The following is a 15,824-nucleotide window of genomic DNA, read 5'->3' as shown; positions in this document are numbered from 1 at the left end:
TCACCTCTTCTCAAACAAACAACATATTGTGCATCACCCCTCATGAATGTTAGGAACCAAAAACAGAATAGTATCAAAAGGAAGATCAATTTATATAGAATAAGTCAAAATAAACATATTGCATGGGCACCAAACAGATTATCCTATTGCCTCCATATTCAAGTGTACATTTTTAAACTTTCTGAATGTAAGATATTTTAAAATTTCTGTCTGAAGAAATTTGCCAGCCACCAGACACAAGCTGACCGTTTCGTTATCACTTCACTGAGTCACTTGCATTGGTAGGAATAGTCTCAAAATGAATTTTATCTTGAATTTGAAATCTCTAATCACTCTGTAAAACAGCTTCAAGATTACAACTCAGTAAAAAAATGAAAATTAACTGTGTATAGAGAAAATGGCTTGTCCCATGCCACATAATGTAATTAAAGGCAGTACAAACTGCCAAATCTCTCAGAATAGATCAAAATTTTTCCATATCTAGGAAAGGATGGTTTAAGCAATTCATAGATCAAGGATATTCATCACTTTAGCACCTAAAAGCTTTTGACTAGTTTCCAAGATAAGGTGCTTAACTTCCAAAGATATTTAACTCAATTAAGGGGGAAAAAAAATACAAGTTTGGCAAATAGGAAATGCAGTCAAAATCAAGAAAGTCTTCTATAAACTTCACAATCATTCTCAGTTCTAAAGAAGAAATAAAAATCATTACCACCAACTGTAAAAAAACAAACAAACAAACCCAGCACGTTAACATGATGCTTTCTTTAAATACCAATGGCAAAAAAAAAAGTCAGAAAAAATCTTTACACTCAATGTAAAAAAAAATATTTAAACTTTAATCCTATACTTAAAAAAAAAGTAGTATAAAGCTAAAGATACACTAATGACATAGAGTTGAATCAATTTTTGTATGCTTAATGTATCTTTTTCCCCACTCAAACAAAACTGTTACTAAATATACCATGAGTCAAAATCATTGCCATTTCTGAACACAGTATATAGATATTATGATTGTTACTGTATTTAACTATATTTCAAGCAATACGTTTGGATCCAAATACAATATTCCCCAGTATAAATGATGGCTCAGAAAAAGCAATTCAAACTAAACTAACATTTTTCCACAAAAAAAAAAAAAAAGCTCTATCCCTGCCCCTATTCAATTTGACAATAACTTATAAATACACACATAGACACACACACACACACACACACACACACCCAAAGAAAGTGTTTCATTCCAAGATCACTAAAACTGAAAGAGCTAATGAATAGTGAGCTATACAGTGACCAAATTAGGATCCAATAACAGGTGTCACTGTGGTAAATCTGCCTGTCAATACAGGAGAGGCAACAGATGCAGGTTCAATCCCTGGGTTGAAAAGATCCCCTGAAGTAGGAAATGACAACCCACTCAAGTATTCTTGCTTGGAAAATTCCATGGACAGAGGAACCTGGAGGGCTACAGTCCATGGGGTCATAAAAAGTCAGACACAGATGACCACGCACTATCTACTATCTGTAGAATTCAATACGCTTTCATGGTAGATAGAATAAAGGATCAAGACTAACAAGATAAATATTAATAAATGTCAAGTTCTGTTTTGAGGTTTAAAAAAAAAGCACAAGAAGAGATTAGAATAGCAAGACAACCACTTGAGAATAAACATTTTTAAAAATCCACATATTATTTCACTGTATTATTTAATGTGTGCTCTTTAGTAATACACATTACTAAATGTGTATCACTTAGAGCAATAAATATAATCTCTTTGTCTTCATTTATGAGGCTACTATAACTTCAACACAAGGTTGGTTCTTTCCATCCTCAAAGGAAAGACTAAGCAACTAGAGTGTCACTAAAAGATGACTAAGATCTTCATTTACTTATTTAATACAGTTTTATAGTATTCACTATGTTTCAGGGACCATTCTTAGCACTTTGTAAATCATGTCCTATGAAGAATGGATATAGAAGTTAGGAATGTTTAACTTGAAGATAGGAAGGACATGATAGCTCTTGCTTGTCAAGTATCTAAAGGGCTATCATGTGGACAAGGCAGTGCATTTATCTGTGCCATTACATGAAAAAGAAAAATAACAAACAATAGTGAGAGATCTCGGCTGTACAGGAAATCTCTGAGAGCTGTTTAATAGCATTATCTTTCTATAGGTACTAAATGAGAAAATATATATCAAAGAACTTTGCCATAAAATGCCACATACACATTATTAAAACTGATTTCTTTGCAAATTAGTGGGTCCTGATTAACAGAAAATTTACAGAGGTTGATCATGGGCTTTGAAGCCCTTACTGTTAGTTCAGTTCCCCATTTTGGAACTTAATACTAAGTATGCAACTTTGGCAAAGTTTCCTTGTGCCTCAAGGCTTCAGTTTCCTCCTTTAAAACAAGAATAAAACTATCTGCTTTGCAGGGTTATTGTAAGAATTAAATGTGATAATGTATGTAAACACTTAGCATAGTGCTGACATGTTCAAGAAACTATGATCATGATCATCATCATCATTATATTATGGAAGGAATGTCAAGTCAACATACAACTATGTCCTATGATGTGGTTTAATTGTATGGCTCTGCTATGCACCTGAATGAGTAGATGATTCTGCTATGTATTTATCATGTTTTAACAATCCAAATATAATACATAGCTTGTTTGTGTTGGGCAACTTAAAATGCCTTTATCTTCTGTAATTTGAAAGGGAAAATATTCCAAAAAAAGTTAACGAAATATCCAGGTTAGTAAACTCTGAAGAGTAAAAGTAATGTAAACATAGTAGGGAAATTATGCAGCTATAAGCAAAAAGATTGAAGAAGTAGCATATTAAACAGAAATGGGCTTCCCAGGAGGCTCAGTGATAAAGAATCCACCTGTGGAGCAGGGAACACAGGTTTGATCCCTGGGTTGGAAAGATCCCCTGGAGAAGGAAATGGCAACACACTCTAGTATTCTTGCCTGGAAAATCAAATGGACAGAGGAGCCTGGTGGGTTACAGTCCATGGGATCACAAAGAGTTGGACATGACTTAGCAACTAAACAAGAACAATGTTAAAAGCTACTCTTTCTAGGAGTCTTCACTGTAGGAGATGAGAATGTATCCATATATTGCAGAAAACAACAATTACAGTTTCCACCAGTTTATGAAACACTGGTTATAGTCATGAAAAATGTCAACAATGTCACTGTTGGTAGGAATGTAAATTGGTACAGACATTTAGGAGAACCGTATGGAGGGTCCTTAAAAAAACTAGAGTTAACAGAGGATCCTTAAAAAAACTAGAGTTAACAGAGGATCCAACAATCCCACTCCTGGGCATATATCCAGAAAAGACAAAAACTCTTAATTTGAAGATAAATGCACCCCAAATTTCACAGCAGCATGATTTACAATAACAACGACATGGAAATAATTTAAATGTCCATGGATAGATAAATGAATAAAGAAGATGTGGTATATATAGACAATGGAATATTACTAAGCCATAAAAAAGACTGAAATAACGCCATTTGCAGCAACATAGATGACCCTAGAGATGATCAGTCTAAGTGAAGTAAGTCAGAGAAAGACAAGTATCTTAAGACAGCACTTATATGGGGAGTCTAAAAAAGTGATATGCACCTCCCTGGTGCTCCAGCAACTAAGAATCCACCTGTCAGTGCAGGGAACATGAACTCCATCCCTGGTCCAGGAAGATTCTACATTCCTCAGGGCAACTAAGCCTGTGTACCACAACTATTGAGCCAGTGCTCTACAGCCTGTACTCCATAACAAAAGAAGCCACTACAATGAGAAGCCTAGGCACAGCAATGAAGACCTGAAGTGAAGTCATTCAGTCGTGTCCGACTGTTTGCGACCCCATGGACTGTAGCCTACCAGGCTCCATCCATGAGATTTTCCAGGCAAGAATACTGGAGTGGGTTGCCATTTCCTTCTCCAGAGGATCTTCCCGACCCAGGGATCCAACCTGGGTCTCCCCCATTGCAGGCAGATGCTTTACCGACTGAGCCACCAGGGAAGTCCATAACGAAGACCTAGTACAGCCAAAAATTAATGAATTCAAATAAATAAAAAGTGATACAAATGAACTTACTGACAAAACAGAAATAGACTCACAGACATTAAAAAAATGTATGATTACCGAAGGGGAAGGGGGGGGTGGTAAAAAGTGGGATAAACAGATGCACACTACTACATATGAAAGAGATAACAAGGACCTACTGTATAGCACTTTCCCCTGATGCTGGGAAAGACTGAAGGCAGGAGAAGGGGACGACAGAGGATAAGATGGTTGGATGGCATCACCAACTCTATGGACATGAGTTCAAGCAAGCTCCACAAGTTGGTGATGGACAGAGAAGCCTGGCGTGCTACAGTCCACAGGGTCGCAAAGAGTTGGACACGACTGAACTAAACTGAACTAAACTGAACTGTATAGCACAGGGAACTATATTCAATATCTTGTAATAATCTAAAACAGGAAAAGAATCTGAAAAAAATCTAAAATATGTGTGCGTATATATATATAAAACTGAATCTCTCTGCTGTATACCTGAAATACTGTAAGTCAACTATACTTCAATTAAAAAAAAAAATCAACAAAGTAAGGGCAGCTAAGTACAATGCAAGCATTTAGTATATCAAAATGATTTTTAAAGAGAATTTCAGTAGACTATGGAAAAGAGTTTAAAGGTATTTAGGATTCTAATTACTTTGAGTAGAATTTGTACTTTAACAAAACAGCTCTCATCTGCTAGATGACAGACATGCAAGCTCAATAGTCCTGCAATTCAGTACCTTCTGTGATCAATCAAAAAAAATCAGCTCTAACATCATACTATCATACTTAGTCAGTCATAGTCACCTCTCGCTTCTTTCAAAGGGAATCATCCCTCAAAAAGTTTCAACTTTTTTCAGGTATATTTCAATTTAATGCAACCCTTAAATGGCAATATTTTAAATGCAATGGCCATAAGATAAACCTTTTATACAGCTACTATGAAGATCAAATCTGAAAAACATTCTAAACATTCAAAGCTACACTAGATCTCCCACTAAAAACCGTTTCCCAAAGGGTTAAAATATAATTACTATCAACAAACAATATGATGCTGTTGCAACAATAGTAAAGTAATTAAATAAACTTAAGAATGAAAACCTGGGTGCAACTTTTAGGAACACTTTGGGGGGGCTTATTTTTAATAAATGACAGTAATATTACAATATTGTAAATTCAGAATACAAATGCAGTTGTCAGAGAATTATACAAACAGTGGAAATCTTACTCTTTTTTTTTAACATCAGTTTTTGCCCTAATTGTAGATAAGAAGCCTAGAGTCCAATGGAATTAAGAAAGCTTATTCAACAGGCATGTATTTCATTAATGTGTTATACTATTTTGAGCATAGAACTGAGTGTGTTCTAATTGAATGTATACAATTCTCATGTTCAGTTAAAAGCGAACTATTAACAATATTTGCCAAGTACCCAGTTTAAAATGGCCTATTTATTAAATGCTGAAAATATCAGTGTTTGCATTAGCTTTATTTTACTGTGGCTTAAATCACAGTAAAATAAAGTCAATCATATTATGACAGTCAACTGATAATCACATTATCACAGTCAACTCAATCACATTATGTTTTTAGAAGAAACCGAAAAAAATCAGCTAATAAGTTAAAGCAAACAATAGAAATACAGTCCTTGAATAACAAATGACACTACATGTTGTCATGTAGGATATGAGGAAGTTACTATGAAAAATCATAGTACTATTTCTCATCACAGGTCATCAAGTAATGTTTTAATTACTATCAGCAATTATCTATGTGAAATAAGTATAAAACTCTAAGCTTTGCTTCAGCGAAATCTTAGCCCCTTGGAAGTCACTACTTGCTCTAGGTATCAAATGCCAACAAATTGGTACTGTTGCTTTCAGAAATCAAAACACTTGCAAAAGTGTAAACACTTTGTATCAAACTAAGCTTCCTAAAAGCAGAAGGAAAAAGAAACAGACAGCCTGATGGCGTGTAGAAATCATAACCAGTTGCAGCCAGGTTGGGTTCTGTACCTGGACAATAAAGGGAGGTGGACAATTTATATGTTCAAAATTCAAGATCCCAAGGGTGGAGAGGGGGCAGAAAAAGAAGATACAATTCAACAAACAAGGATGACGACCAGGCTTGATGAGAGGCAGTCTAAAATTTCTTATTGTCAAGAATCAACTAAAGCCCCGACTCAAAGATATAACAGCTTCTAATAGTTTGAAGAAGGCAAGGAAGAAACATTCCTTTGCACCCACAAGAACCAATCCCCAGACCACTGGCATGCTATTACATGATTTATGGGCATTTGGCTCGGATGATGGGCAAAGGAGAGGAAAGAAGAGTCCGATAGAAGCCTAGGATGTATAGAAACCTAGGATTTGAGAGGCCTGAGTAGGTGCAGGCTCTGGGAAGGAAAGGTGGACGGGGCGAGGACTCCTCACCGTGATTATCTTTCTGCCCGATATTGTGCGTGCGGATGAGAGAGGACAGTCTCCTCACATCCCCCTTGAAGACGCACTCGTGGACCGGGTAGTGTGCAGGGCAACCGCCTCCACCTGCGACGACAGCAATGGGGCTGGTGCCCGCTAACAGCGCCGGGGACTGGGAGATGGGAGTCGCGGAGGAATTGTGCAGCGGCAGGGCCGGGGGGCCGGGGGGATTGGAGGAGGCCGGGGCTGTCTTCAGCTGTAGCCGGTGGTGATGGTTACTGAAGATCTTATGGCAGGCTCTACCGCTCTTGCCGCTGCCGCCTGTGCCAAGCCTGCCTCCTGTAAAGGTGCCGCCGAGGGCAGCCGCCGCTTCCTCATCCCCAGGCTCCAGCAGGTCCCCCTCTTCTTTGCTGGGCTTGTGGTCCCTCCGCAATGAGCGGATCTTCTCCCCGGTCATCGCCGCCACGGGCAGAGAGGGAATCCAGGAGGCTCACCGCTGGCGACGAAGCTGGCGCTGCGGCGGCACAAGGCGATTAGAGCGGTGGCCAGGATACTCCAGCGCAGCATGAACTCCCAGAGCGCCCCCGAGCCCGGGACAAACGCATCTCCCGGAGGAAGAAGAGTCGGCTCTCGCCTAGGCACGAAGGGACGCGCGTTCGCTTGGGGGAGCTACAGCTCAAGGGCCCACGACACTAGGATTCCCGTCCCCACCGTCGCAGCCGCCGCCACTGCCTCAATCTGAAAAACAGGGCACGGCCATCTTCCCCTAGCTTCTCTCGCGAGAACTCCCCCGGGAGGGAGGAGAGAGGAAACACCGCGATAAGTGAGCTGCCTGCCCCCGCCCTCGCACGTTCTACTCCCAGAGTTGCGGGACGCTGGCGCCTAGTAGGCAGCGGGTTTCGGCCCCCGAGCTGGAGTCTCTGAACTAAAAGAGGAGATCCAGCATTCCCGATGGCTGCGCTTCTTGTGGGAAGTCTGCAACCTGAGCCTGTGTTTGAAATATTCGATGCACCTTATAAACAGTGACTTAAACCCTGCGACCTCCAGGCTTCCCGGAGATGAGTGCAGACTGACACCCACGCACACAGGATATGATATCACTGAAATGCACAGGACACTCATTCAATAAGCATTTGTTAAGCATCTACTTCGTGCCATACATTGTGTTAGTGTGTGTATGTGTCATTAGAGGAGGAAAAATAGTCAAGCACGTGAGCACAAGATACAACTGCGAATGAAGTGGATGCAAAGAGTTGGGATGAACGAAAAAAAAAAAAGAGGCAAATTTTAGTGCTGAAGTGTCAAATCCCAAAAGTTTAGAAACTGACCTTGGAATCAGGCTATTCAGCAGACAGAGAGGGTAGGTCACTCAAATATTCTGTGGTTAGGTTAGGATTTCCCTTCTTGGTGGGAAGTTCCATTACTTACAAGGTTGTAACCAACTTTCTATCAAAAGTGAAAATTAGGGGGGAAGGAAGGGTGGGAAGTCAAGTAGGAAAATGCCCTAGATCTCCTGGTGTGGTGCTTCCCTTGCCTAGGGCTCAACTCCATAACAGGCTCCGCCTAAATGGATGGATGGCCCTACCTTAAAAGAAAAAGTTCTCATTGTGTGGTCCTCCATTTATAACACAAAGCAGAGTAGTATTTTTATATTTAAATGTAAAAACAAAAAAATTATATATATGGGTGTGCAGATAAATGTGTGTTTTCTCTTTAGGGAGAAAAAGCCATTCTGGTTACCGGGAACCCAAATTTGAGACTAAGCAGTCTGGTTTGGAGAAGGCAATGGCACCCCACTCCAGCACTCTTGCCTGGAAAATCCCATGGACGGAGGAGCCTGGTGGGCCGCAGTCCATGGGGTGGCTAAGAGTTGGACAAGACTCAGCGACTTCACTTTCACTTTTCACTTTCATGCATTTAAGAAGGAAATGGCAACCCACTCCAGTGTTCTTGCCTGGAGAATCCCAGGGACGGGGGAGCCTCGTGGGCTGCCGTCTATGGGGTCACAGAGTCAGACACGACTGAAGCGACTTAGCAGCAGTAGCAGTAGCAGCAAATATTTGTTTAATGAATGAATTTCGGGCAAGCGTCAGAGTTAAAGCATGAGGAGTGCAACTTGATGGCAAACAATACTAGTGTAATTGAAATATCACTGGACTAATTCATGGCCAACCTTGACCTAGTGTCAAATTCTAAAGGACATAAATCTCACTTTAACAAAATAACTAAAGCTGTGGGGAACTGGAGGGGAGAGGAGTTAGCCATGTCCTAAAGATCTTACTTTGTTTATCTCTCCAAGGTCCTATTTACTCTGACAGCTACTTCTTTCAAGTGTCTTCTTTCTTAAACCAACTTTATCACTACCTCCATAACACCCCCAACCCCCACCAAAAGTAACTCCTACATAATACATTATGTAAAACACAAGAATCAAAATTATATAAGATAATGTCCATCTAGTCAAGGCTATGGTTTTTCCAGTAGTCATGTATGGATGTGAGATTTGGACTATAAAGAAAGCTGAGCACAGAAGAATTGATGCTTTTAAACTGTGGTGTTGGAGAAGACTTGAGAGTACCCTGGACTGAAGGGAGATCCAATCAGTCTATCCTAAAGGAAATCAATCCTGAATATTCATTGGAAAGACTGATGTTGAAGCTGAAACTCCAATACTTTGGCCACCTGATTTGAAGAGCTGATTCATTTGAAAAGATCCTGATGCTGGAAAAGACTGAAGGCAGGAGAAGAAGGGGATGACAGAGGATGAGATGGTGGGATGGCATCACCGACTCAATGGACATTGAGTTTGAGTAAACTCCAGGAGTTGGTGATGGACAGGGAGGCTTGGTGTGCTGCAGTCCATGGGGTCGCAAAGAGTCAGACACGACTGAGCGACTGAACTGAACTGAATTGATAGAAGAAGTTATTAATTCTTATCTGGAGGAAATTAAAGTTGCATGATCAGAAAACCTATCTGGAGGAGGTAATGTCAAGACCAGGTTTTAAAGAATGTATAGGAGTTCCCCAACTGGGCAAGAGGAAAAAATATTATAGGTAATAATTAAAGTTACAATAATATAATAGCTACCATTTATTGGAGCTTAACATGTTAGGCATTGTTCCAAACAAGTTCTGTAACTATTTTATTTAATCCCCACAACAATTCTATGAGGTACTTTCTGTCCCTATTTTACAGATGAGACAACTGAGGCACAGGAAGTGATGATTTAAATGCTGAATAGAGATAAAGAGAATAGTATGGGTAAATATAGATAGAATGATATTTGAGAATCACTGGAGCATAATATGTCAGGAAAAGTGGTAAATGACACTAGAAAGGAAAGCTGAGACTTGATTACAAGGAGCAATGAAACTTGGACTATATATGCTAGGCAGTAGAGAGTTTTCAAAGGATTTCAAATACATTAAAGTCAGAATCACTTAACACTATAATGTACAATCAACCAGTATCCCAAAGATAGGAGATTTTACCAATTTTTCCAGCTTAATCTCCTCCCACTATGCCAAAGTGATTCTTCACTCTAACCAAAGCAACTTGTTGACAGTCCTTATCTGCTCTTATGCCTCCATGCCTTTGAATATGCTCTTCCACATATCCTGAATTCATTTCTATTTCACTTACCAAAATACCTTATTCAGTCTGTAAAGAATTAGTTCAAATTATATCTCTTCTTCGCATAAGGTTTTTTGTTTTTTTTTTTAACTTAGCATAGAATTCAGGGGTCCAGGAAATTATATTGAATGAAACCACTACATAAAATTCAGCACATCCCTCTTTTATGAATGTCTGCCACAAACCACAACGGTACTAGAGGTACCTGTGCCTTTGCAACCAAAAGAAACCAGAGATATTTTTGTATCACATTACAGCTGCTGCAGATAATTCAAAATATCATTTACATTCATCACTACCTCAAAACTAGGTTAATATTTATGCCCACTGATAATCTTTGTTCTTCCGTGAGTTAAGAAGCACATATATTACTATATCATACATTTTTTAAAAATATTTTGATAGATATTTCATTACTCTAAATTTCCTTCTTAATCCAAAGTATTTTTACACACTTAAAAACATTGTTCTGAAAATGGGTGCCTAGGCTTCACCATACTGCCAAAGGGGTCCAGGGCACAAACAGAAGTTGGTAACTCCTTCTTCAGTTCAGTTTAGTTCAGTCACTCAGTCGTGTCTGACTCTTTGCCACCCCATGAATTGCAGCATGTCAGGCCTCCCTGTCCATCACCATCTACTGGAGTTCACTCAAACTCATGTCCATCGAGTCAGTGATACCATCCAGCTATCTCATCCTCTGTTGTCCCCTTTTCCTCCTGCCCCCAATCCCTCCCAGCATCAGAGTCTTTTCCAATGAGTCAACTCTTTGCATGAGGTGGCCAAAGTACTGGAGTTTCAGCTTTAGCATCATTCCTTCCACAGAACATCCAGGGTTCATCTTTAGAATGGACTGGTTGGATCTCCTTGTTCCTAATGATACCTACCCTTTCCTCTCCTCTCCTCTCTAACACCACACCACTCTGAATAGCTGTCCCTAACTTTGCTTTATTTCTTATTTCCCATTTTAACTTTGCATGCCTCCTTGATATTCTTGCCCACCTCTTCAACTAATCCTTTGACCTTTCTCAGTACTGAAACTGTTTATCACTCTTGTATACACAGTGCATGACAGACAGTGAAATATTGAATGCTTAATATTAATAATGAACAGTTGTTGAATCAATCAGCCAGAGCATAAAACCCCAAAGTATATAAAATGTACCAAGAGAACTAAGTAATGAGAGGCTAAGTAAACTTGTTAAATAATCTCAACCTGACTTCACTTCTGCTGCTGCTGCTGCTGCTAAGTCGCTTCAGTCGTGTCTGACTCTGTGCGACCCCATAGACGGCAGCCCACCAGGCTCCCCCGTCCCTGGGATTCTCCAGGCAAGAACACTGGAGTGGGTTGCCATTTTCTTGACTACTAGTTTCTTGGATTCTTATGTAAGGCCCAAGAGTAAATAAATATCAATTTTTTTTAACCAAATAACAGTAAATTCAACTGAAACGGTCTTAAAGGGATTTACTGATTTGCTAGGTCTTCAAGAGGTGCCCTTCCAAATTGCATGTCAGTTTCTCCGTGACTCAGGGCACCTTCTCCCTGTTAGGACCATCCTCAAAAGGCCAGCTTCCTCAAGGACCCAAGATGGCTGTCAGCAGTAACACTGGCCTCCTGCCTCCTCCTTCCAGTCTGGAAGGAGGGCCCAGGACCACACAACTGTGGTGCTCTGCATTCATTAGATGACCCTGTCCAGTCTTCCTGTCCGGAAGAGTGTTGATTGGCTCAGGCCTATACCCCGAACAAAGCCCTGTGGCCAATGAGATTACCCTGATCAATTTTGCCCAATCAGATTTCATCTCTTAACAGAGTGGGGGTGGGGGGCTGGGCAAGCATTCCAACCAGCAAAACTATTTAATAATGAGAATGAGTTAGGAAAGGTGACTGGGGAGACAAATGCAAGCTCAGTCTGGAAAAGTACTACATCCAAGGACTTAAAGTGGGATTTTCCCATTGGCGGAGTCGTGTGTGTGTGTGTGTGTGTGTGTGTATGTGTGTGTGTGTGTAGGGCGGGGAGTTATTGGCTTGTTATCACAGTGTCAAGACTAAATGTGATGAAATATATTGATTATCAATTATAGCAATAAATAATGAGTAAATAACTTCACCATCAAACAACAGATTTACATTTTATTCAAATGTCAGAGAGATAGCATTTGACCCAACAACTCTACTATTATATAACTTAAGTATTGATTAAACTAGATTTACTCTAGTTTTACAGACTAGCACTTCTTAATTTCCCTCACGGTATGGCTAAGAATCTAGATGATAACCAATTTGCTTTGACTAGAAGGAGGAAGTACCTTCTTACAATTAGATGTCCCAACTTTTTCTAATGAAAATTTTATTAAACAGCTTATTGTTCACCAACACCCAACAACAACTGGATATTTAAGTGTGGTTCTAAGGTGAACCACACTTTTATTTCTGAATTTTAGGGGGAAATTATTTATCTGTATTAGCTTTAGACAAATATCTAATCTCCATCCTGGTATCTTTATTTAATAAAAGCAATACTATCAGAGTATGAATATAGAATATACTGTATAAAATAACAAAACCTCACTGCTATATTTTATTAACACTTCAACAAACCTAAAATTAAGATTGATCATTACAACTCTTATGCAATCCTCTTTACATTGTATACTAATATGTTTCTAATGTAAACATTAGAGCAAGTTTAGTCTACATCTTTTTTTTCTTCTCTCGAGGTTTGTATTTTCTACTTCCACAATAACCTAGAATATGATTTCCTACGCTCCTTGTCGGTTTACCTAGGCCTAGGAGAATTTTGCTTGGATAGAAGATATAGCTGCCTAGCTCTTGAGGTTATTGTCTTGATCAGCCCCAACAACACTCCAAACAGTGCACTCACAATGAAAATAACAAACCTTGTAAATCAATACCTTCACACATTTTACATCCATCCCTTTCAGTCTCAGTATTTTTATTTCCTCTAAATTTGCCCACTCCTTTTCTCAGAGACGGTGCTGAGCACTTTAATTCCTTCTACTATTTATGGTCAGGGATTATCAGTGATTTAGTCAGATTTCTTTTAGAAATCAGAAATCTTAGTAATCAGAAAAAAATAAGAGAGGCAAGGGTTGCCAGGGAAACCAGAGCCAATAGCTGTGGAAGTTCCTGAAGAAAGCAAATCCTCTGAGACAGGTAAAACACACAGAATTTTTATTGAGGGAGGAGGGGCAGGGAGGAAAGATGCCAAGACCTTAATGAGAGGACAAGTCAATATGAAATGAAATGGAGAAGATAAAGTGCAACATATGTAAACATATTATTTTTAGTTCATCAATGTGGGCTCGGAACAAGAGATAGAACAAGGGTATGAATAGGAATTTTAGTAAAAGAAGTTCAGTTCAGTTCAGTGGCTCAGTCGTGTCCAACTCTTTGCGACCCCATGAACCGCAGCATGCCAGGCCTCCCTGTCCATCACCAACTCCCAGAGTCCACCCAAACCCATGTCCACTGAGTCGGTGATGCCATCCAACCATCTCATCCTCTGTCGTCCCCATCTCCTCCTGCCCCCAATCCCTCCCAGCATCAGAGTCTTTTCCAATGAGTCAACTCTTCCCATGAGGTGGCCAAAGTATTAGACTTTCAGCTTTAGCATCATTCCTTCCAAAGAACACCCAGGACTGATCTCCTTTAGAATGGACTGGTTGGATCTCCTTGCAGTCCAAGGGACTCTCAAGAGTCTTCTCCAACGCCACAGTTCAAAAGCATCAATTCTTTGGCGCTCAGCTTTCTTCACAGTCCAACTCTCACATCCACACATGACTACTGGAAAAACCATAGCCTTGACTAGATGGACCTTTGTTGGCAAAGTAATGTCTCTGCTTTTCAGTATGCTATCTAGGTTGGTCATAACTTTCCTTCCAAGGAGTAAGCGTCTTTTAATTCCATGGCTGCGGTCACAATCTGCAGTGATTTTGGAGCCCAGAAAAATAAAGTCTGACACTGTTTCCACTGTTTCTCTATTTCCCATGAAGTGATGGGACCGGATGCCATAATCTTAGTTTTCTGAATGTTGAGCTTTAAGCCAACTTTTTCACTCTCCTCTTTCACTTTCATCAAGAGGCTTTTTAATTCCTCTTCATTTTCTGCCATCAGGGTGGTGTCATCTGCATATCTGAGGTGATTGATATTTCTCCCGGCAATCTTGATTCCAGCTTGTGCTTCTTCCAGCCCAGCATTTCTCATGATGTACTCTGCATATAAGGTAAATAAGCAGGGTGACAATATACAGCCTTGATGTACTCCTTTTCCTATTTGGAACCAGTCTGTTGTTCCATGTCCAGTTCTAACTGTTGCTTCCTGACCTGTATATAGGTTTCTCAAGAGGCAGGTCAGGTGGTCTGGTATTCCCATCTCTTTCAGAATTTCCCACAGTTTATTGTGATACACACAGTCAAAGGCTTTGGCATAGTCAATAAAGCAGAAATAGATGTTTTGCTGGAATTCACTTGCTTTTTCCATGATCCAGCGGATGTTGGCGATTTGATCTCTGGTTCCTCTACCTTTTCTAAAACCAGCTTGAACATATCTGAGGTTATTGATATTTCTCCTGGCAATCTTGAATCCAGTTTGTGTTTCCTCCAGCCCAGCGTTTCTCATGATGTACTCTGCATAGAAGTTAAATAAGCAGGGTGATAATATACAGCCTTGACGTACTCCTTTCCTATTTGGAAACAGTCTATTATTCCATGCCCAATTCTAACTAACTGTTGCTTCCTGACCTCCATACAGGTTTCTCAAGAGGCAGGTCACGTGGTCTGATATTCCCATCTCTTTCAGAATTTTCCACAGTTTATTGTGATCCACACAGTCAAATGCTTTGGCATAGTCAAAAAAAACCAGAAATAGATGTTTTTCTAGAACTCTCTCACTTTCTCAATGATCCAACAGATGTTGGCAATTTGATCTCTGCTTCTTCTGCCTTTTCTAAATCCACCTTGAACATCTGGAAGTTCACTGTTCACGTATTGCTGAAGGCTGGCTTGGAGAATTTTGAGCATCAGTTTACTAGCGTGTGAGATGAGTGCAATGTGCGGTAATTTGAACATTCTTTGACATATCCTTTTTTGGGGATTGGAATGAAAACTGAGCTTTTCTGGTCTTGTGGCCAGTGTTGAGTTTTCCAAATTTGCTGGCATATCGAGTACAGCACTTTCACAGCATCATCTTTCAGGATATGAAATAGCTCAACTGGAATTCCATCCTCCACTAGCTTTGTTCATAGTGCATCTTCCTAAGACCCATTTGACTTCATATTCCAGGATGTCTGGCTCTAGGTGAGTGATCACACCATCATGGTTATCTGGGTCATGAAGATCTTTTTTATATGGTTCTTCTGTGTATTCTTCTCACCTTTTATTAATATCTTCTGCTTCTGTTAGGGCCATACCATTTCTGTCCTTTATTGAGCCCATCTTTGCATGAAATGTTCCCTTGTTATCTCTAATTTTCTTGAAGAGATCTCTAGTCTTTCCCATTCTATTGTTTTCCTCTATTTCTTTGCATTGATCACTGAGGAAGGCTTTCTTATCTCTCCTTGCTCTTCTTTGGAACTCTGTATTCAAATGGGTATATCTTTCCTTTACTCCTTTGCTTTTCACTTCCCTTCTTTTCACAGCTATTTGTAGGGCCTCCTCAGACAACCATTTTGCTTTTT

At 39.8% G+C, this 15,824-nt stretch overlaps 1 protein-coding gene across 1 annotated transcript in view; it reads right to left on the bottom strand.

Annotated features, from left to right (window-relative positions):
* Window positions 1-7,295, bottom strand: part of ANKRD13C (ankyrin repeat domain 13C) — a 96,901-nt gene extending 89,606 nt beyond the window's left edge. The window contains exon 1 of the mRNA XM_061411610.1: window positions 6,510-7,295. Coding sequence (XP_061267594.1) covers window positions 6,510-6,954 — 445 coding nt within the window. The 5' untranslated portion in view covers window positions 6,955-7,295. The remainder of the gene's footprint in view (window positions 1-6,509) is intronic.
* Window positions 7,296-15,824: the final 8,529 nt, after the last annotated feature.

This window comes from Bos javanicus, chromosome 3 (genome assembly GCF_032452875.1).
Source record: "Bos javanicus breed banteng chromosome 3, ARS-OSU_banteng_1.0, whole genome shotgun sequence".
Lineage (NCBI taxonomy): Eukaryota > Metazoa > Chordata > Mammalia > Artiodactyla > Bovidae > Bos > Bos javanicus.
This window is presented reverse-complemented; position numbering and strand designations above follow the sequence as displayed.